Source organism: Vulpes vulpes, chromosome 5 (assembly GCF_048418805.1).
Source record: "Vulpes vulpes isolate BD-2025 chromosome 5, VulVul3, whole genome shotgun sequence".
NCBI lineage: Eukaryota > Metazoa > Chordata > Mammalia > Carnivora > Canidae > Vulpes > Vulpes vulpes.
In genome coordinates, this window is record NC_132784.1 from 42027621 (window position 1) to 42050975 (window position 23355).

General features: G+C 49.3%; 1 protein-coding gene across 6 annotated transcripts in view; it reads left to right on the forward strand.

The window, feature by feature from the left end:
• Window positions 1–23355, forward strand: part of LOC112919294 (O-acyltransferase like protein) — a 70031-nt gene that overhangs the window by 40945 nt on the left and 5731 nt on the right. For 3 of the 6 annotated variants that reach the window (XR_012001565.1, XM_072758007.1, XM_072758005.1), the window contains 5 exons: window positions 1841–1942; window positions 8594–8759; window positions 10360–10439; window positions 17945–18058; window positions 20434–20566. Coding sequence is in view for 5 of the 6 variants with exons in the window: in XM_072758007.1 (XP_072614108.1) it covers window positions 1841–1942; window positions 8594–8759; window positions 10360–10439; window positions 17945–18058; window positions 20434–20566 (595 nt within the window). In the remaining variant the exon portion in view is untranslated. Of the gene's footprint in view, window positions 1–1840; window positions 1943–8593; window positions 8760–10359; window positions 10440–17944; window positions 18059–20433; window positions 20567–20948; window positions 21120–23355 lie in introns of those variants that run through there. The other 3 variants (XM_025997685.2, XM_025997688.2, XM_072758006.1) reach the window with 2 other exon arrangements.

The following is a 23355-nucleotide window of genomic DNA, read 5'->3' on the forward strand; positions in this document are numbered from 1 at the left end:
GGTCTCTGGGTCTTCCTGGCATCCTATAGCGACTTCTGCTCACAGCCTGTTTCCTGCCAGCCTTTCTCTTTATCCTCCGGATGAACTGAACGGCTGGATGGTGCATGCCCACAGAGAGGGACCCCGATTCATTCTTTCCTGAAATGAAGAGGAGGCCGGAATTGGAATTGGCTGTCCTACTTCCACATCCCAGTGCTCCCTTCAACATGTCTCTATCAATTGTGTTCCTATTATAGTGAACCCAACTTGCTGCGTTTCAAAAGAAAATCGTGCTGGCAGAGAACAAAAACATTCTCTCACCCTCCCTGATCCCTTCCAACACACACACACAGACTTCTTTTGCAATAGGAAATGCATTCGTTCCTTAGGGAAACACCCACAAGGATCATTGGCATGAATGTCAAAAGGTCAGAAAACTCACTCACAAACTTGCTTGTCATCAAGTTGGCACTCAAGAGACATAGCCTGTTTCTTTAGCTGAACATTCTGGGGAACACATTTGTCATCAGGATGTGTTGGTTGAGAATCTTGGGCAACCTCACTGAGTCTTTGAGCATTTATTGCCCTACAAGGTAAGCAGGGATGGTAATATCTTCCCTTTTACCAATCACTCACTCAACAAACATTTATTGCCAAGTAGTTTGGTATTGCCCTAGAAGCAAAAGCAACACCATTAGTGAAAGTACTTTGAAAATGATGTGGCACTGGGACGCCTGGGTGGCTCAGTGGGTGAGCGTCTGCCTTCAGCTCAGGGCATGATCCCGGGGTCCTGGGATGGAATCCAGCATTGGGCTCCCTGCAGGGAGGCTGCTTCTCCCTCTGCCTGTGTCTCTGCCTCCCCTCTCTCTGTGTCTCTCATGAATAAATAAATAAAATCTTTAAAAAAACAAAAAGAAAACAGTGTGGCACTATAGAAGTAGAGGGCTTTGGATGTTATTACTTCAAAAGGCTAATGTGGTAGCTCTTAGAGTGGTTCACCAAATATTTCTGGTTCTCTTTCTTCTAGGCCCTTGATAACAGTCTACTGCTCCCGGCCCCACTGCAGTTGGGTGGGAATGAGGTCTGGCCGATGATGGGTACCTGGTGTTGCCAGTATGCTAAAGAGCTTTAAACATGTCACTTCTGGGCTAGAACATTTATTTTTTTATTTTTATTTTTTTTTAATATATTTTTTTAATTTTTTATTTATTTATGATAGTCACAGAGAGAGAGAGAGGCAGAGACACAGGCAGAGGGAGAAGCAGGCTCCATGCACCGGGAGCCCGATGTGGGATTCGATCCTGGGTCTCCAGGATCGCGCCCTGGGCCAAAGGCAGGCGCCAAACCGCTGCGCCACCCAGGGATCCCTTGTTTTTATTTTTTAAAGATTTATTTATTTATTCATGAGAGGCACACAGAGAAGCAGAGACATAGGCAGAAGGAGAAGCAAGCTCCATGTAGGGTGTCTGACATGGGACTTGATCCCAGGACCATAGGATCATGACTTGAGCTGAAGGCAGATGCTCAAGAGCTGAGCCACCCAGGTGTCCCTGGGCTAGAACCTTCCACTGCTGGTTTGAAGCCCTCCTGCACGCTCTTGTTCTCTGCCCTGGTTGCTGGTGACCTTTTGGATAGTGACTGCTCCCTCAGCCTGGGTCTCCTGGTGAGGAAGATGCTGACCTCAAGGTAACTGGCCATGGGCATGCGGCCTAAGCACAATAAAAACCTATGGTTTTAGTATTGGAGGTATCTTGTTACTACAGCATAACTTACGTAACCTGATAGAGGGCCAAGTTAACCATCCGGTGAACTGCATCACTGGTAAGTTCCTCCTGTGACTGGTCTTCTCTCTCTCTCTCAGTGGCTGGTTAAGTGCAAGGTCATTTTTAAAGATACACCAGGATTCAGACCAAGGAAGAACCCTCAGCGTCATACTCAGATATGTCCTCAGCCGCCTTACAAGGTAGGTCTCTTTGTATAATCTCTTTTTTAAAAAAAGATTATTTATTTATTTATTTATTTATTTATTTATTTATTTGAGAGAGAGAGAGAAAGAGAGAGCATAAGCAGGGGGAGCTGCAGGCAGAGGGAGAGGGAGAAGTAGGCCCCCGAAGAGCAGGGACCCCGATGCAAGACTCAATTCCACTTGATCCCTCAGGTCAGGGGTCATGACCTGAGCCGAAGGCAGATGCTCAACTGACTGAGCCACCCAGGCACCCTGTATAATTTTTTAATTCAATATTACTGTGTAACAATTTATTACTTTTTGGTCTTTAGCCCTCTTTTGAAATAATTTTCAAAGAGAAACTGAGAGACATAGTTTTCTTCATAAAATTGATTTTTGCTGGCTTAATGGCTTTTGTCAGTGGAAGATTCCAATTTTCCTGGTATTAATCCTAAGAGAATTTGAGCTAGATTAAAACAGCCTTCTTCCTCAGCTGATCGGCAGCAGATTTCAATAAATGTACTGTCAGTTTTCCCTGGAATGCACATTCAACAGGGGAATGTGCATGGCTCCTCTAAATTGGTAGTAATGGGTCCTGTAAGTCAGAGTACTAATGGTAATGATAAAAAATAAAGTAAGATCGAACAAGGAGAGGGGCAGGTGAAGCTTGAGACGGTGGTCCTTCTGCTCAGAGGGAGGCAGGGAGGATGTGGTCCTCTTCACCAATGTGTGGGTGGTTGGGGCGGGAGGGGATACAGTATCAGGACAGAGTATGGAGTCCGTGGGGTGGCAGGCAGGTAGTGATGCAATCAGACCCACGGAGTATAGGGAGAAGAGGAGACGTCAACTCAACCCTTTTGTATTTTCTCTAAGTCTTGGGATGTTGCTGGCTGAGCTGGAGCCAGCTCTTGTTACTTATGGTCTATGCCTCTCCTGCTACGCTTCATTGTCACGAAACAGGAAGGGGGGACAGTCTTCTGACCTAGTAAAATGCAGTAGGTAAGATCTGACTCTGCTCAATCCCCCACCAGCTGTGTGACCTCAAGAAAGTGGTTCCACCTTTCTGTGTTGGAGTTTTCTCATCTCAAAAAATGAGAAGAATAATGGCACTCACGCCATTGGACTCTCATGAGGATTAAATGAGAGAACGTGTGCTAAGAACTTAGAAAAAATGTGTGACACCCAGTAAGCCTTCCATAAGTACGAGCTGCCATCATTACTGTGGTTGCTACTTGCACCTTGTAACTTTTCTGGTAAATGGGGTAAGAATGAGTCTGAGCTAAGAATAGACCTCTACTGATTTCTTTTCACTATGACCTTTGTGGTTTCTTCCAAATGCTACTAAATCCAGCCCCTTGACCTGGACACTTGGCAGAGTGCTTAGTCTTTCGATATCTTTTGGGTCCTTGGCACTGGGTTTAGCTTATTCTACCCTCGGGGCTTCTGTAGAGGGACTGGCATTCAGACTGGAGTTTCTTAGTGGGGGATGTTGATGGGTTGTTAGGGGTGGGGTGTGGGATCCAATGGCACACTGGGTTCTGGCTGGGAACACTGCTTCAGAAGGAAAGTCCTAGAGCGGGGGACTGAAGAGTGGGAAGTGTTTTAGCCAGCAGATACAGCAGTAGTAGGGGCAGAGAGAGAGAGAGAGAGAGAGAGTGTGTGTGTGAGGCCTCATGGGGCAAGATGCCCGTGAGGATCCCATGATTAAATTGTTGCCATATCTGGGCAGGACAGCAGATCTGGACTGGTGTTGGCATTGGGAATGGAGAGAGGGCAAGTCAGGGACACTCAAATTTTCTAGCCTGAACAACATGGTGGATGGTGGTGATGCTCTTGAGATAGGGAGCTCTGGGAAGGTGGCAGACGGGAGCCAGGAAGAAAGAGTCCAACCTAGGACAAAATTTTGTTGAAAAATTAGAGGAAGTAGGGATGCCTGGGTGTCTCAGGGGTTGAGCGTCTGCCTTTGGCTCAGGGTGTGATCCTGGAGTCCCGGGATTGGTCCTAATCGGGCTCCCTGATTGGGCCCTGTTTCTCCCTCTGCCTGTTTCTCTGCCTCTGCCTGTGTCTCTGCCTCTCTCTGTGTCTCTCATGAATAAATAAGTAAAATCTTTAAAAACCAAAAAAAGAAAAAAGAAAAATTAGAAGAAGCATCACCAACTGAGTTTGAACTCACTCTCTGAGATAAACCCAGTGAGAAAGCAGCCACGCTCCTAGCCTGTTTGATATTCTCATTCTTGTTATTATTCAGTTACGATGGATTGCTTGCCTACTTACCTCCAAGAGGACTGGAAATAAGATCATTTGTTCACTCTCTCCTCTGTATGTGAGGGCGCCCCGTGTGCCAGGCGCTGTTGTAAGCCCTGGGGACTCAGCACTCGATGACCATACTGGTGCCTTCTGGCCTGAGGGTTACATTCTAGTGAATAGAGACAGGCAGTCAACAAATAAACAGGCAACATTAAGTTGCAATGTGCAAATACATTTATTACAGGTCAGTGATGAGAAGTGTCACAAAGTGCTAATGTGGAGAGGGAGGCACTATGCGGTCTTCCTCTGGAAGGGTAGTCAGGGAAGGTGACATTTGTCAAAGGAAATAAAAGAAGGTTCTATGCAAAGAGAAGGCTGTGATGGAAGAAGGGCCTATGTGAGGAGTGGGTACAGAGAAGGGAACACGGTTGGTGTCTTTGAGAGGGGACACCTGGGTGGCTCAGGGGTTGAGCATCTGCTTTCGACCCAGGGCGTGATCCTGGAGTCCCGGGATCTAGTCCCCTGTCGGGCTCCCTGCAGGGAGCCTGCTTCTCCCTCTGCCTGTGTCTCTGCCTCTCTCTGTGTGTCTCTCATGAATAAATAAATACATAATCTTAAAAAAAAAAAAAAAAAAAAACAACCCCAGAGAGCCTACCAGAGTGGAGCGAGCAGCACTTGGAGAACAGAAGGAAGTGGGGTCAGGAAGGTGGGGCGTGGGCTCCAGGGCCCGGGTTGGGTCGTTCTGGGCCTCTTAGCTGCCTTAAGGACTTTCTATTTTATTTGGAGACAACAAGGCTTTGGAGGGTTCCAGGAGGGGAGTGGCACGGTCAGATTTACATTTTCCAAGAATCATTCTGAGAATAGACAGTGAGAGGACAGAGGCAGGGAGGGGAGGCAGCTGGGAGCTTTCGCAGCTATAAGAAAATGCAAAAACCCAGCTTCCAGGGGCAAATGAGAACAAAGATTATGTAACTGGAAATGAGGGGAGTAGATGTTCTTGACCCTTAAAACTGTGTGATTATTCCAACCAGGAGCCACATTTTAAAAGTCAGGAGGTACTCTCTCTCTCTCTCTCTCTCTCTCTCTGTGACTATCATAAATAAAAAAAATAAAAAATAAAAATAAAAATAAAAATAAAAATAAAAATAAAAATAAAAATAAAAAAAAATGGGATCCCTGGGTGGCGCAGCGGTTTGGCGCCGGTCTTTGGCCCAGGGCGTGATCCTGGAGACCCCGGATCGAATCCCACATCAGGTTCCCGGTGCATGGAGCCTGCTTCTCCCTCTGCCTGTGTCTCTGCCTCTCTCTCTCTCTCTCTCTCTCTCTCTCTCTCTCTCTCTGTGACTATCATAAAAAAAAAAAAAAGTCAGGAGGTAAAAAAATAAAAAATAAATAAAAATAAATAAAAGTCAGGAGGTTCTTTTTTTTTATGTAAGTAAAAAATTTCTGATAAAAATGTCTGTAACAGAAGGTTATGCACTAAAAGTAAGGACACCCAATCCCATCTCACTCCCCGCAGGCCACCTCTGTTAACAGCTTCTTGTGAATTCTTGCAGATGCTTTCCATGTATTTATATACATTGGGTTTTTTTCTCATTATGTGCTGTGTTATTTTGCACGTAGCTTTTTTTTTCACTTAATGATTGAATGTTGGTAGTTGGTATGTCTCTGCATGAGAGGACCCACCAAAAAAAAAAAAAAGAAGAAGAAGAGGAAGAAAGAAAGGACCCACCTTACTGACTTGAAAGGTTGCCTGGGAAGGTGCAGTGTGGGTGGGCCATTGGGAGCTCCACCTATCACTATTAATGGACATGGCGGTACTTCCAAGTTTTTTGCTATCTTAGACAATAATACAATGTCTATACATTTTTGTGCACTTTTCTGAAAGTGTTTCTTTTTTTAAGATTTTATTTATTTATTCATGAGAGACACAGAGAGAAAGAGAAGCAGAGACACAAGCAGAGGGAGAAGCAGGCTCCATGCAGGGAGCCCGACATGGGACTTGATCCTGGGTCTCCAGGGTCACGCCCTGGGCCGAAGGCGGCACTAAACCGTGGAGCCACCAGGGCTGCCCCTCTGAAAGTGTTTATGGGTAAATGCCTACAAGTAGAATTGCTAGTCTGGTGCATCTAACATTTCGATGGATATTTTCCAATTTACCTTCCCACCTGTCAGGTGTGAGAATGCCTGCTTCTCGTGCTCCTTACAACAGCTGATGTACTTTTTAAACTTTGAAAACTTTGACTTTAAATCTTCCAGAAGCTTGGACAAAAATGAAGAGCACTTACACTTATATTATGCTTTTGAAGTTTCCAACTGTTTTCTTTTTTAAAAAAAATTTTATTTATTTGTTCATGAGAGACACAGAGAGAGAGGCAGAGACAGAGAGAGAGAAGCAGGCTCCCTGTGGGGAGCCCGATGTTGGACTCGATCACACCCTGGGCCGAAGGCTGAGGCTCAACCATTGAGCTGCCCTCCAACTGTTGTCTCACCCATCTCCTTTGGTTCTCAAAAAAATCTCAGGATGTGGGAATCATGATTCTCCTTAAAACGACCTGAAAGGGGGGATCCCTGGGTGGCTCCGCGGTTTAGCGCCTGCCTTTGGCCGAGGGCGTGATCCTGGAGACCCAGGATCGAGTCCCATGTCGGGCTCCCTGCAGGGAGCCTGCTTCTCCCTTTGCCTGGGTCTCTCCCTCTCTTTCCCTCTCTCTGTGTCTCTCATGAATAAATAAATAAAGTCTTAAAAAAAAACAACGATCTGAAGGATTATCATTCCCCCATTTCCTCTCCAGGTGAAAGAGAGAAGTCCTGTAATTTTCTCAGTGTGAAAATTTAGACAAATCTAGAACACACATCTCTGGAGCCTTGCTCCTCAAGATGGGGCCCACCCCAGCAGCTCTCCTGCCCGCACAGGCCCCACCCCAGAGGCTGCCCGTCGGGGAGGCCGGTGCCCCTACCCTGTTCCTTCCCGAGGGCATCTGACCTGAACTCTGGCTCTGAGGGGAGCAGGGGGTTGACTTACTCTCCCCGAGGGAGGTGACAGATGGTGGGGAGAGAGGCTTGGGAAGCAGAGCCCAGGCCTGTAGGAGCAGCTGCGGGGCAGCACGGTCAGATGGCTAATGTGGCAGGGCCCAGGCCCAGGGAGGGCTCTGAGGCTGCTGTCTGAGCCGATCTGGGGAGACGCGTCTTGGCACAGTCGGTGGCCCTTTCTGTCTGACTGTGATCTGCAACTCCAGCCTGCTCCCTGCATGCCCCCAGCCCTCTGGCCTACCAGACACATGCCAGGATGTTATCATTGTGGGGAGGACAGGAGGCCACCAGGTCTGGGGCCCGGGACCAAGCGGAGGCTGGGTGCTGCCCTATGACTCTGCTGGGGGGTGCGCCTGCAGCAGTGCTGTCCTTCCCATCTGTCACTGCTCACCCTAGGCCCTGACGCGCCCCCTGAGATGTTCGGAGATGCTGCTGGGCCACATGCTGTACTCTGAATTTTGACATGTGTTCTTTTAAAAGATGGCTGGGATCATAGCTCACCCAGAATGCCAGGACTGTGTCCCAACCTCACTTCTAAACTGGACACCAGTGTTGTCCAGTAGGTACCCACCAGACACGTGGCCCACGGTGACGTGCAGCGAGAATGCAGTTTACACACCGGATTCTTAGTCAAAGAAGAAAGGTTGTAAAGCAGCTCAGTAATTTTTTAGATTGATTACTTATTGAAATGACAATATTTTGGATTAATTGGGCCACATAAAGTATATTATTAAAATTCGTTGTAGCTATTTCTTTCCACTGACAAATGCGGCTGCTATAAAGTATAAACCAGGTGGCAGGTGTGGCTCTTCTGTTTCTAAAGGACACCTGTGCTTTTTTTTCCCCCCCATCATCTTTGTAGCTGCTTCAAGTCCTGCTTGGAAGGGGGTAGGGTATGAAGGAAGGGAGGGAGAAATAAAGCAATGAAGGGAGAGAGGAAAAGACAGAGGGAGGGAGGAAAGGTATTGTCCTGGTGCTGGGGCAGAGAGGACTGCATGTCCCATCTCAGCTCTGCTGTATGGCCGGGCCACCTTGGCCAAGTGGCCACAGTTCTCAGAGCTCTAGTGTCCCCATCAGTAGAGCAGAGGTACTATGTCTCTGCCAGGAGCCTTCCGAGGCGTAGAGGCATCTGAGAAGCCCTAGCGTGGTGGCCAACATGCACCACTTGCTCAATGATTGAGAGTATTTTTGCATCGCGGCCCCAGAGCCGGCTCATGTGGGAGCCCACGATGCTTTACCCACGAACAGAGGAGCCTCGAGGCGTGGGTGGGTTGCTGGCCTCCTACCCGCACAATGTGCTTTGGAGCCTCTCTGTGGCTCACCCAGGGGACCGAGTGGGACCAGCGCAGAGAGTCACCCTCCCCGGGTCCCATCCCGGCTCTCCCCTGCCAGGTTACAGCCTCTGCACATGTATTCCGTGTGCTTGTTGGTTGGATTGTTCTCTCTGGCCCCCTGGGGGCCCGTCTGGGAGGTGCCCAAGTCCCACCTGGATAACTGCCGGCACGCATGGTGGACAAATCTGCTGCTGCTCAACGATTTCCTGTCCGTCGGGAATGCGGTGAGTCCCAGGTTCTTGGCTGGGGCCAGGCCGGGGGCCGTGAGCAAGCGCGGGGCCTCACTTCACCCGGTTTGGTGAGCTTTCCCAGGGCCAGCCCTAGTCTGATGCCCTTTCTTCTGGCACATTCTCTGGAGTAACAGTGAAGCCACGGGAGGGTGGGCTGTGGGCAGGGAGACTAGCCTCCCAGGATGGGTGAGTGTAACCAAACCGTCTGGGCAGGTGCAGCCGCTGTGAAAAGCAGCGGGAGGGAGGGACGGAGCAGAGCAGTGGGCATCTAGGGCCCAGGCCTCTGGGTGCACGTCCCGGATGCAGTGGCCTGGCTCCCCTGGGTTCCAGTCTGTGTCACCCCGTGGAGATAGGACACTTTCTCCACCTCTACGCAGACGGCCTGTCACTGGGACAGAACGTTGCACTGCACCTTCGCTGATGAGTTCTTTTCCACTTCCAGCCAGATGTGGCAGGGCCACCACATCTGCGCACGTTGGTTGTGGCCTCCCCAGGGCCCTCCCATCCTCATGATGACGCTGGAGTAAACGGAAGGGAAATAATTCTGATTAGATCACGTCACTGACTTTTGCATATGCCTTGAGAGCAAGGCTGCAGAGAGAACCACTAAAGTGTGGCTAATCCCTGCACGTGATGACTTACCAAGCGGGTGGCTGCCTTCTGTGAGCAGGTGCCCAGCAGCTCGGGCAGGGCGCACATCACAGTCTAACTGCCTTCGGGTGGGTCTGTGACAGGGCCCTGGGAGGACAGGCTGGCTGTTTGCCCAGATGCACACTGGCTTGGCCCATAGGTGGGAATCGGTGGCAAGGATGTGAGCCAGCCCACTGTGGGCCCCTGAGAGCGGATGTGAGGGCCATCAGGCCTTGAGTATTCACAAATTTCCCCATCAAGGGAACTACTTCCTAACTGGGACAAGGAAAGCTGTCCCTTCCACCAGATGAGTCTGGTCTCCCTTGGAGTGGGGGGGTGGGCGTGGATTGGATGCAAAAGGAGCCTTTTATCTCTGAAGCCCTGGAGAGATTGAAGAAATACAGGTAACTGCCTCGCTTCACACAAACACAGGCAGCCAGTGGACCGATGGGGCTTCAGCCAGCCGATCACCTGTCAGGCATGCGTGGGCACCCTGGGGCTTCCCGAGCCAGGCCTGCATCCGAAATGAGCATGCCCCTCCCCTGGAGTTGGGGAGGGCTGGCAAGGCCGGGAAGAGGGAGCAGCATGGACCCTTCCCACCCGATGGCACCAAAACAATGACTGCTCCTAACATTCGTGTCATGGGATAGCACTGAGCTCCCACAACCATCCTGGGAGCTTAGCTATTACTGCCTTTTCCAACAAGAGGGAAAACTTGTCTGCATTTCCATCCTGTAAGCTGGCAATGATCATCCCCACCACGCAGGCTTGTTAAATGAGTAAATGAGTGAGGTACGTGAAATACCTGTAACCCCAAATTCCTTTGTCTTTCCATGGAAGCACCCCATCCTCCACCCACAGGTGCCCTGTGGATTCCTCCTCCATCCAGCTCCCGACAGGTTAGACGATGTGGGGCGGCCCTGGGCGCCAGGGGCAGGAGTAACCTCGGCTCCTCTCATTTCAGTGTAATGGTTGGACTTGGTACCTCGCCAATGACTTTCAGTTCCATCTCACCACGCCGGCGATCGTCCTCATCCACAGAAAGTGAGTGTCCCTGCGACAGGTGTGTCGCCCCGTGGGATGTCTCCCATTGACCTCTCAGCGAGCGCTGCAGTAAAAGAGCAGCTTTTATGATGTAGGAGACGAACCTTTTAGAACAGTTCAGACACCGAATCCTCCTGTTTACCTTTCTCTGCGTCCTCCTCTGATCTTTGTCCTACACAACTGCCTCTGTGTTCTTGCAGAGTTATCACCAGCGGGCACTAACAGCCTCTGCTTTTCCCACTTAATGGTCCTTGTAAACATTTCCACATAGCCATCTGCCTACTTCTCAATTTTAGGAGTTCTGTGCCATTTTTGTCGTTGGCCATCGAGATTAGTTCCAATATTTCGTGACTCCAAACGACAACCCAATACTGTCTTTGAATGTGCTACTTTTCCCTCTTATTCGTTTCCTTGGGGTCCTATTTCCAAGGGGAATTACTAGGTCAAAGGGTAGGAATGATTTTGTGGTGCTTGTTACAAATTGTGTGGCTATTCTCCAGAAAGAATGAGGTCATTTACAGCGCCCCAAGCAATGCATCAGTGTACCTATTCCCCATATCCGATATTTATTAGCTTAATTTTTGTTAGTTCTAGAAAAGCTCTAAGGCCTCAATAATACACAAGGAGACTTCTAGCTTATGAGTTATCCATGCCATATTTTAAAAGATATCTCTTTTTTTTGTTGTTCAAATACTTGTTCAATTTAAGAAACACGGGAAGATAATGGGATGAAGAGAGGGGAAAACCCTATCACCCTTGATCTGGTCCTCATGCAAGGAAAGGACTCTCTGTAAATATTTTTGTGTTTATCTTTCTGATCTTTTCCTGCACAACCTTTTTTTTTTAGGGAAAAAGCGCCTTTATTTCATGGTTTAAAAAACAAAACCCCAAAAGAACTGTTTTTAAATAATTGAAATGGAGGGGTAAAAACGGACTTAACAATATGAAAATCATGGTTAGTAAGTAGTGGTCCCCAGTATTTTTAGGATATAGAAAACCAAGATCAGTATTCCAAGGGAAATACCACTAGTAGTATATAAAAAATTAATTTTAAAGAACAAGCTCTATGTGAACTTGGAGATATGCACTGGCCTCACTGTGGCAGGTCACCTCAGAAGTCCCAAGACACTGGGGTAAACTTCAATAACACTATTATTGGTTGCAATTAGGATATAGTAACTTCTTTTTTTTAATAAATTTATTTTTTATTGATGTTCAATTTGTCAACATACAGAATAACACCCAGTGCTCATCCCGTCAAGTGCCCACCTCAGTGCCCGCCACCCAGTCACCCCCACCCCCTGCACAACTTCTTATACGTGAAAGGAATCTGTATCTCTACACTAATATCTTTCTTTTAATAGTTTTATGACATAAGCAATTTCCTAGATTATTTTACTTCTAAGTAAACATAATTTTAATGTCTGTGTAACACTCCATTCCATGAATGAACTCTAATTTAGTCAAACCTTCCCTTATCATTAAATACTTGGATTATTTCCAATTTCATGCTTTTATCAATAATAGTCTGATAAATATTTTCATGGTAACCGTTTGTCTCCAATTCTGGTATTTCTTTAGAATGCATATCTTTAAGGGGAATTACTGGGTCAAAGGAGCATGAATGGCTTCTAGGCTCTTGAAGCATAAAGACAAATCACTTCCCTTAAGGGTCTATCAATATTCAGTCCTCTGGCCATCTAATTAGTTGCCAGTGTGGAATGTGAATACTAATACAAAACAAAATACAAACCTTGCTATTTTGATATGTAAGAAACAGTCATTTTTCACATCTGACTTCCAAGTCTTCACTTAGTAGGGGTGCAGCTAAGTTCCAAATATGTGTTGACCAGCTCTGCATCACGGTTACCTGTTAATGCTCTTTGCAGGACAGACTTTTTTTTTTTTTTTAAGATTTTATTTATTTATTTCTGAGAATACACAGAGAGGAGAGAGAGAAGCAGAGACACAGGCAGAGGGAGAAGCAGGCGCCATGCAAGGAGCCTGAGTGGGACTCGATCCCAGGTCTCCCAGATCAGGCCCTGGGCCCAAGGCAGTGCTAAACCGCTGAGCCACGGGGCTGCCCCTGCAGGACAGATTTTTAAATCACAGGCTGACCCACGATGTTGCCCATTCCAGCCACATGCAAACATTCAAGCATCCTGGGCAAGGGAAATGCATCCTAATTTTTTTTAAAGATTTATTTATTTATGGGATGCCTCGGGGGCTCAGTGGTTGAGCAGCTGCCTTTGGCCCAGGGCATGATCCTGGAGTCCTGGGATTGAGTCCCACATCAGGCTCCCTGCATGGAGCCTGCTTCTCCCTCTGCCTGTGTCTCTGCCTCTCTCTCTGTGTCTCTCATAAATAAATAAATAAAATCTTTTTTTAAAAAAGATTTTATTTATTTTAGAGCATCCTAATTTTCATTTAATCTAAGAATTAAGCACCTAAAAAAAAAAAGGAAAATCTGCTTCTTCACATATCTTAGACACACAATGCTTTCTAACTTTCAATGTAAAGAGGTGTTTTGTTTGTTTGTTTACTAAGTCATTAAAAAAAGTTCCATGGCTCCCACTAAGCACAAAGGCAGTTTGCTGGTATAGTGAGTTCAAGTCAGAAGACATGGGTTCCAATCATGACTGGTAAGTCACTGGCGAGGGGACCCCGGGGTAAGTTGTGAGACTCTCATCTTCAGCTTTCATGTCCATAAAACGGAGATGGTGGTGCTTCAGGTCGGGGTTGGAGGACAAAGCAAATCATACACATGGGAACCAGCACAGGGCTTGCCTGTCAGTAATGTGCAACCACATGTCACTCAGCTACCTATTATTTGAGATTCCATGTGATCACCATTGTCCCCAGCTGCTGTCCCCAAGCTGGGGCAGCCCTTTGCCCCTCCCAGTCGCACAGGGAGGTGGGGGAAGGGTGGCTGGATAAGCCACTGTGAGCATCTGCTTCACTAAACCCATTCAGGAGTGGCCATCTCCCTATTTTCTCTGCACCATCCCTATTTCACAAAGGGTCCCCTTATCTGGGCAATTGGTCCCCTTCCTTGGCTTTTTCTCAAAACACCCTTTCCAGAAGGTGCTGGTGTGGAGCAGTTCTTAATGAAGGCTTCCCAGATTGAAAGGTCTGCTTTCTTCTTCTCAGCCTCACCCCTTCCCATACACTTCCCCCTTCACCCCTTCTTCATTCCACTCCTCTGAGGTAGGTGAGCCTGTGTGGAGACCCGAACCAGTGCCCGGTGCTGGGGGGTGTCTGCCTCTGTGTGATTGCTGTGGGGAGAGCGAGGAGGTCCAAGTTCTCCCTTACCCAGTCTCCTGAAACAAAAGCATCTGAATTCAAATGGTTTATTTTCTCAGAGTGGGGGTTCAGGGGCAGGAAGTATAATTTTTGATAGCATAACAGAACTGAGAAAATCATATGAGACTGAAATAAAACCTGGTAGGGAGCCCTGGGTGGCTCAGTGGTTGAGCATCTGCCTTTGACTCAGGGTGTGATCCTGGGATCCTGGAATCGAGTCCCACATCAGGCTCCCTGTGGGGAGCCTGCTTCTCCCTCTGCCTGTGTCTCTGCCTTTTTCTCTGTGTCTCTCATGAATAAATAAATAAAATCTTAAAATAAAAGAGAGGCACTTGAGTGGCTCAGTTGGTTGAGCATCTGCCTTGGGCACAGGTCATGATCTCAGGGTCCTGGGATCGAGTCTTATGGCTCCCTGCTCGGTGGAGACTCTGCTTCTCCCTTTCCCTCTGCCTCCCCCACTGCTTGTGCTCTCTCTCTCTCAAATAAATAAAATCTTTAAAAAAGAAAGAAAGAAAAGAAAAAGAAAAGGAAGGAAAGAAGAAAGAAAGAAAAAGAAAGAAAGAAACAAAGAAAGAAAGAAAGAAAGAAAGAAAAAGAAAAAGAAAGGAAGAAAGAAAGAAAGAAAGGAAGGAAGGAAGGAAGAAAGAAAGAAGAAAGAAAGAAAGGAAAGAGGAGAGAAAGAAAATCTGGTAATAAGATGGAAATGAGATCTAATAATTACACTGCTATTTATTTTGGAAACAGAGATTTAAAAAAAATAGCTCTGAACATCCTTTGGTAGAAGAAAGACCTACCACTGGATGCCTGCTTAAATTATACTCACACTTCCCAGGATGAAATCCCCAAGAGTGCTGGGAATTACGGATTAGTGTGACCTCCTACCCTCACCCTCACATGGATGGACAAGGAAAGTCAAGATAGGTAGTAGAGACAGCTCTGGGATGCTGACCAACCCCCACCCCCAGGCCCCTTTGAGAGGGCAGGCTGATTCCTGGGGTGCTCCTGAGTCGCTGATCTCTCCTGCTGCTGAACAGGAGTGGAGAGGCCTCAGGCCCACAGGGGTGGATTCTCCCTCCTACAAAACAGTGAACCCTGAGAGCTCCCTAGGGGAGGGGGAGCCGCTGAGCCCAGCAGAGCCAGGCGGACCAGTTCTGGGGCACTGTCACAGGCCTCGGCTCCCTGAGGGGTACGGCTGCTCCAAGGGCTCTGGAGACCTTGGCAAGTGCCTGCAGGAACAGGTGCGTCAGGCGCAAGGCCTCAGCAGGCCCGGCAGCCCTGGCAGGGGAGGAAGGGCAAGCCTCTGCAGGCTTCCTCGGAGGTGGCAGGTGGCGTTTGCAGCAGGACGTGCTGATTGCTGCTCCAGGTATTTGTGAAGAAAGAGCGAGAGGAATCCTGTAGGGGATCCTGGCCAGGACGCTGGGCTGACAGCTTGCAAGGAAGACTGGGATCTTCTCAGACACAACTACTTTTCAGGAGACACTATGCTATTCCTTCCTCTTGGGCTATGGCCCCTCAATGGACCTTGTTGAGGGACCAACCTCTGGAGAGAATGAGGATGGTGGTCGGCGCCTGAAGCTCTGGGGTTTTCTCCAACCCATGGTCACAGGACTAGTCCCCTCAAAAAGACAGAAAATATAACTGCTGACCTGAGGTGGCAGGGGAGCCCTTTGGCACTGGGCCATTTGTGCTGTGGGCTCAAGGTCCCAGTAGGATGGGACTCACAGGACGTAAGGTGGGGCACAGGGCACCGTCTCCCTGTCTGTCTGTCCTGGTACCTACGTGCATTCGCTGGCTCGGGCTGCGTGACAAGGTGCCATACATGAAGGGGCTGACACAACAGAAATTCATTTCCTCATGGTTCTGGAGAGTAAATGTCTAAGATCAAGGTGTCAGTAGGTTTGGTTTCTTCTGAGGTTCTCCCCATGCCTTCACATGGTCTTCCCCATGTGGTCCTCCAAGTCTTTTTTTTTTTTTTATTTTTATTCATGAGAGAGACACAGAGAGAAAGGCAGAGAGAGAAACAGGTTCCTCACGGGGAGCCTGATGCGGGACTTGATCCCAGGCCCCCAAGATCATGCCCTGAGCCAAAGGCAGATCCTCAACCACTGAGCCACCCAGGTGCCCGGCTGTCCGAGCTTAATCTCCTCTTCTCAGGATGGTATAATTTAGATTGGATGAGGGCCCATCCCAATGAGCTCATTTCACCTTAATTATCTCTTTAAAGATGCTGTTTCTGGATAGACTCACATTTGGAGGTTCTGGATGTTAGAATTTGGGGGGTACACCATCCAGCCTTAATAGTCTGTTTAGGAGGCTTTATTAGTTTTATTATAGCAGTGGCTGGCCAGTGGAGACCCGTCGGACTCCTGAGAGGAGGTGCTGTGCATTGGGCTCAAGTCCCCTGGGGAGTTAGACAAATATTTACTTGGGTGAATGTGGGTTTTTATTGGATGGCCTGACTGGATGGCTTACCACCCACCTGAGACAATGAGGTCTTAGTACCTCCCAACTCTAGACCTGGTGGGGACCTACTTGAGTGGCCTTGTGACTCAGGAGCCCTGGCCCCAATATCAGCATCTTCCCTGGAGGCTGTCCTGGAAGGCAGATTTCAATCCCTCGGCTAAAAACCAGCACTCTTGGGCAGCCCCGGTGGCTCAGTGGTTTAGCACTGCCTTGGGCCCAGGGTGTGATCCTGGAGACTCGGGATCGAGTCCCATGTTGGGCTCCCTGTGTAGAGCCTGTTTCTCCCTCTGCCTGTGTCTCTGCTTCTCTCTCTCTCTCTCTGTGTCTTTCATGAATAAATAAAATCTTAAAAAAAAAAAAAAAAAAACAGCACTCTCCAAGCTTGTGGCCGTACAACTACATTTAGCTTCTAAATGGTGGGAGGTGGGCAGCCCGGGTGGCTCAGCAGTTTAGTACTGCCTTCAGCCCAGGGCATGATCCTGGAGACCTGGGATTGAGTCCCATATGGGGCTCCGTGCATGGAGCCTGCTTCTCCCTCTGCCTGTGTCTCTGCCTCTCTTTCTCTCACCTCTGTGTCTCTCATGAATAAATAAATAAAATCTTAAAAAAATAAATGGTGGGAGGTATGAAAGGTAGGGCTTCTTTCTTTGGAGAACCCACTCGTATGGAATGCCAGTAATTCAAGGAGGGCAGCACTAGATGGTCTGGCAAAAGGCACAGTGAGTGGACAGCATAGTTGTCATAACTTCCCAGCCTACGCTCACAGCAGACATGACTAATCCATCACAGCACCACCGAGCGACCACTCCTCCATTCCAAGCAGGATTGGCACTCTGGAGGAAGATGGTTTGCTCCCTGCCTCCCTCACCATATAGGGATGGTACCTTATCCCCTCTGCGTGAATAACCAAGGCAGCTTCAAGCAGCAGCATGGGATTGTCAGAGGCATCCTCCCAGCCAGGCTGTGCCTGGACAGCCTCGCACCTGTGCTTCACATTGCACCTGTGCTTGACATTGCACCTGTGCCACTGCAGATTATTTGGGTTCGGGCCCTCATGATTCTGAGCAGGTACAACCAGGCATTGCATCGCTCTGAGCCTGTGTCTCTAAGTCTCAATTTCCTGTCCCAGAACCTCCTACAGCCGAGACTCCTTCAGGACTCCTTTTGGCCTTAGTCACAAGTGAGGCAGAATGAGTTTTTGTGGGGCCACCCTTGTCACGCGGGATGGATAGAAGACACTAGAAAAGGCTTCTTTCTTTCATCTCTCAAGAACAGTTTTCGGGCGCATTGCCTGAGGCTCCATAGAGCATTCTGGAAGAGCGGAGCATCAGCCACCTGGACGGCGCAGCATCCTTGTATTAGCTTGCCCTGCCTCCCGCTTCACACCCCATCCCTCATTCCCAACCCCGCATCGACTGCCAGCACCCGGATATTTGTCTCAGATTGCATCCGGGTGGGGGAAGAACCCCGGGATCCCCCTCTTGCGCTGCCCCTTGTCCCCCTGTGCCTGGCAGTCACCTCTCCCCGAGGTCACCCCCCACGACGTCCCTGTAGTGCCTGGTGGGCGGCAGGGGACCTCCACGCCTGGCGTCCCTTGGGGCTGCAGCGGGAATTTCCGGGGGGAGCCAGGAGATGCAGCCTCGGGTCCCAGGGCCTGCAAAGGGCCAGGTGCGGCGGCCCGCGGCTCACGGGCGGCAGGTGCCTGGCGGGCGCGCACCTTCCCGTCCCTGTCTCCGCAGAAGCAGGCGGGTCCTCGCGCTCCTCGGGGCCGCGCTCCTCCTGGCACCTGCCGCCGCCGCGGCCCTGCTCACTCGCGCGCACAGCCTCCCGGTCGCGGCGGTCAGCGAAGCCAGGTGAGCGCGGGCAGGTGAGCGCGGGCGGGGGCCGGGCCGCCGAGGGGCGGGGCTCGCAGGGGGCGGCGGGCGGCGGCCGGGCGGAGGCGGCACCGGGCAGCCCCGGAGCGGCCCAGCCCGCAGATGGCCTTGCGGCCAAACTCGAGAGCCCTCCCACGTGCATTAGGGGGGATGGGGATGGGGGTGGGGAGATGGGGATGGAGGATGGAGATGGGGATGAGGGATGGGGATGGGGGACGGGGATGGCGGATGGGGGTGGGGGAGATGGGGATGGGGACGGGGAGGGGGGATGGAGATGAGGGTGGGGAGATGGGGATGGAGGATGGAGATGGGGATGGGGGGTGGGGATGGGGGGTTGTCCCGCCTGAAAGCGGCCTCCGCGTGCGAGTGCTTCTCGGAGGAAGGGAGCGCCCCCACGTGGCTGCCGGGGGTTCTCCTCCGCGGCCCGCTGGGGATGGAGCGGCTGCCACGCAAGGACGAGGGAGAGGAACCCGTGGCCCTACCCGCTGTGCCATTGTGCTCCCCACCTCCGGGGTGGGGGGGGCGGGGACGTGCAGCCCTTCTCCCTTATAACCAGCCTGCCTGTCACATGGGGAACGTGGGACCATTCCTCACGGATCTGCTCTCCGAGCAGCCGAGTGGGGCAGATGGAGCCCCCATCTTCTCAGTCACCTGCTCCAATTCCTCCCACGGCGCGCCGGTTGCTCTCGAAGTGGAATTCCTGCCTGACCTCACCTGTCACTCCCCCACCTGCTGGCTCTGGACCAGTCAGACTAGCCTTTTAACCTCCACACGCCAAGCATGTTCCTTCCTCGTCAGGCCTTTGCACCTGCTGTTCCCCCACACGAGAATGCTTTTCCTTTAGAATCCAGATCCTGGCAGGGCTTGCGCCTTCATTTCCTGTAGGTGTCGGTGTAAACAGCGGTTCTCAGATGGCCTTCACTGACCTCCAGATGTAAAATAGCCCTGAACCTTATCTGGCACTTTGTGCACAGTGTGCACTCTGTTTGTGAGGGGAAGGAAGGAAGGAAGGAAGGAAGGAAGGAAGGAAGGAAGGAAGGAAGGAAGGAAGGGGAAGAAGAAGAAGGAGGAGGAGGAGGGAGGGAAGGAAGGAAGGAAGGAAGGAAGGACGGAAAGGAAGAAAGAAAGGAAGAGGAAGGAAGGAAGGAGAAGGAAGAAGGAGGGAGTGAGGGAAGGAAGAAAAAGAAAGAAAGAAAGAAAGAAAGAAAGAAAGAAAGAAAGAAGAGGAAGGAACGAAGGAAGGAAAGGAAGGAAGAAAGAAAGAGGAAGGAAGGAAGGAGGAAGGAAAGAAGGAGGAAAAAAAAAGAAAGAAGGAGGAAGGAAAGAAGGAGAAGGAAGGAAGAAGGAGGGAGTGAGGGAAGGAAGGAAGGAAGAAAGAAAGAAAAGAAAGAAAGAGGAAGGAAGGAAGAAAGGAAGGAAGGAAGGAAGGAAGAAAGAAAGAAAGAAAGAAAGAAAAAGGAAGGAGGAAGGAGGGAAGGAAGGAGGGAAGGAAGGAAGGAAGGAGGAAGGAAAGAAGGAGAAGGAAGGAAGAAGGAGGGAGTGAGGGAAGGAAGAAAAAGAAAGAAAGAAAGAAAAGAAAGAAAGAAAGAAAGAAAAGAAAGAAAGAGGAAGGAAGGAAGGAAGGAAGGAAGAAGAAGAAAGAAAGAAAGAAAGAAAGAAAGAAAGAAAGAAAGAAAGAAAGAAAGAAAGGAAGGAGGAAGGAGGGAAGGAAGGAGGGAAGGAGGGAAGGAAGGAGGGAAGGAGGGAAGGAGGGAAGGAAGGAAGGAAGACATCCCAGGTTTTGTGACCGGGGAGCACCATGCCCTTCTCATCACGTCACCAGCCTCTGTGGGCATTGCCAGGTGACTGAGGAAGAGGCTCATTCCCACCTGGCCCAGGGGTTCTCAACTCTGGAAGCACACGAGAGTCACCTGGGGAGATTTTAAATCCACCGCTGCTTCCAGCCAGCGCAGCCTCAGACCACCTGAATCGCAATCTCCAGGGGTGTGGCCCAAGCAACCCAATTTTGTAAGAGCTTCCATGAAGAGGTGCAGTCCTGAGAACCACGTTTCTAGAGCTAGCCTGGCATACCACCTACCAGAAACAACTCCCTAAAATATGGATGCAGTCTTCATATTTCCTTGGGAGCCAAGGTGGGGTTGCCCAGGGAAATCTGGAATTTTAGCAAGTCAGCTGTGTCTCTAAGGCAAGATCATGAGATTATTGTTTGGGGATCATTACTGAGGAAATGAACAAATGTACCCCAAATTTTCCTTTGGATTTGCTGACTGTACCAATGGACATCTGAGAGATTCCCTTTCTCAGGTCCAGATCAAAAAGAAACCTTTGCCTTCCGTTTTTGTGTTTTTTTTCAGTGAAAATGCGACCATGTTGTATTTCTCGGAGTACTACACTAAGCCCTACTGCAGATATGGGCCATTCCTCGTGGGCCTCTTTCTGAGCATTTTCATGCACCAAAACCACCAGGCAAACATTCTTAAAACCAAGGTAAGCCTGCCCCCTACCTCGCTGTAAGGCCGGGTCTGCTTGGGACCCGAGTGGCCCATTTGGCCAGGCTCGTCACAAGCCATGGGCAGGAATCAGACTGCTCAGTACTTTATTGTGCTGTGGTATGTTAGCAATGTTTCTTGGCTCTAGAGAATAAGAGAGACCTTATCTTCCTGCCGGATCCTGATTCTCTGCTTTCCTCACTGAGTTCCTTTAAGAAAGCTCCAGAATTGACCCCCTGTGGTGTTCCACCCATTGGAGCCTTAGTACAGACCTGGAGAACTCACTGCTATAGGAAAAACACACCTAGTGAATTTGCAATGGCAAGGCTCTCTTCTGGATGGGCATAGTTATTTTATTTTATTATTTTTTATTTTTTTAGATTTTTATTTATTTAATCATAAGAGACAGAAAGAGAGAGAGGGGCAGAGACACAGGCAGAGGGAGAAGCAGGCTCCATGCAGGGAGCCCGACGTGGGACTCGATCCCAGGTCTCCAGGATCATGCCCTGGGCCCAAGGCAGGCTCTCAACCACTGAGCCACCCAGGCATCCCTAGTTATTTTTTTTTAAGATTTTATTTATTTATTCATGAGAGACACACACACACAGAGGCACAGACATAGGCAGAGGGAGAAAGAAGCAGGCTCCATGCAGGGAGCCCGAAGTGGGACTCGATCCGGGGACTCCAGGATCAGGACCTGAGCCCAAGTCAGATGCTTAACTGCTGAGCCACCCAGGCATCCCTGGAAGGGCATGGTTACTTTTTAATAGCACAAACTCCTTGGTTTCTATAGATCTTGGTCAAATTCAATGGTTCCATCTGGGAATCAAAACGTCTAAGGGGAAACAAGCTGTTGCTTTGTCTTCCAGGTAAAATTGCTTCCCAGGTAAAAAATGGGTAATTGTTCTGGTTTGCCACTCAGGCTTATTACTCAAGCCAGAAGCCTGGGTTTATCTTGGACGTGCCCTCCTCATTGACCACTCCTCCCATGCAAATGTCCACCAGGCCCCCCGTTATTGTTTCTTCTGCTGTCCTCTCTTGGCCTGTCTAACCTCGCTGAAGCTCTTCTCATATCTTGCCTTGACTTCTCGTCTTGTCCATCTCATAATCCACCCTTGGGCCAACCTATTTAAAACTCTACTTTGGTGTTGCTCTTGAACTGTACAAAAGCTCTTCATGTGGCTTTCATTGACCCTTAAGACCTTGAGGTCTGACTTACCACTGAATTACCAACATCTGATCTTGAAATCACTGAAGGCACTTAATAAATGAATGAATGAAGGTTAATTTGCTTTTCAATGGGCAATAGGCCAAAAATTTCTTTGCACTATTAGAGTACAGTGATAGCCCCAAATCTCCTCTGCTAGGCCCTACCTTTGTTTACCTAGGTCTTGTGGGTACCTCACCTAGATGCTCCAGAGAAGAGGCCTCTGTCCTTGGAAAATCTTGTGTTGCTCATGGCAGGAACAGGAGATAGAGCTTCACAAGACAGAATGGATACACAAAGGCTGCGTGAATTTCCTGTAGGCTGGAGTTATGCTGATCCCCTGAAAACGCATAAGCCAGTAGTAGATTAAAACAGAATGCCATTAAAGACATGCTTCAGTGTCACCCGGGCTCCATGGTACCCAGGGAGCAGTGGGGGGACCTAAGACGTGGACAGAGCATTTGTGAATCTTCCAGGGGTTGAGTCAGGATCAGGGAGTATGGAGCCAGAACACAAGTCAGGCTGAGCTGGAGAAACAAGGTAGAAGGGATGGGTAGACCAAAGTCAAACCTCTAGAAGCCAGGAAAGATGGACACAGAGACCACGCTGGAGGCAGCTGGGGCCTATGCCATATGCTAGGAATGAGATGAGATGGGGCATGCTCAGTGAAAGAGTGAAGGGGACCCTAGCCTAAAAGAGAGGGCTTGTGGAGAGCTCCCGAGAACAGACCTTTCTTCTCATGCAGCCAGAGCTTAGCGCAGGAATCTGAGGCCAAGGAGGAGAGAGCTTCTCTCTGGAGACTAGATGGTGGACTGATAAGACGCTAGTTCGGTTCAATGGAGAGGTCATCATAGCAACTTTGAAATTGGAACAAGGAAGCTAGAAAGATTCTTGGAAGACAGGTCTGGGTCTAAACAGTCAAATTAGGTGACATAAGATCTAAGATCTTGAACTGAGCCCATAATAGAATTCAACCCACGGGGCTGTTCTCTGAGCTGAAGAGTTCTCCATTCTCTCGCTCTTCCACTATTTTATGACCCCCAAGGACAAGGGTCCAGCCCAGGTAGAGACCATGTGCGTTGTTGGGAGACACAGAACCAGTCAAGGAACTTTATTAGGTCAAGGAACAGAATGGGAGGTCAAGAGTGGATTAGAACATTATCTTTCTTTCTTCCCTTTTAACTTTCATTTCATAAGTATTCAAGGTTCATGGCAAGTTGCAAAAACAGCACAGAAGGTCTTGTGTGCCCATGACCCAGGTTCTTTCGCTGGCAACATGCTACAGAACTATGGCAAATGATCACAACAGTCACAGTCACAAGAGATTGACTCTGGCACAATGCACAGGCCTCAGGTCCACTAGTTTTATGTGCACTCATTCGTGCGTGTATATAGTTTTGTGTAATTTTAGCACGTGGAGATTTGCATAACCACCACCACAAGTGAGGCACAGAGCTCTGCTGTCACAGCAAAGAGCTCCCTTGTGCTACTTCTTGTTGGCCACACTCCCCCCCTCCCCTACCCCGCCCTAACCCTAACCTCTCATAACCATTAGTCTGAACCTTCTATTTTAGTCAAAC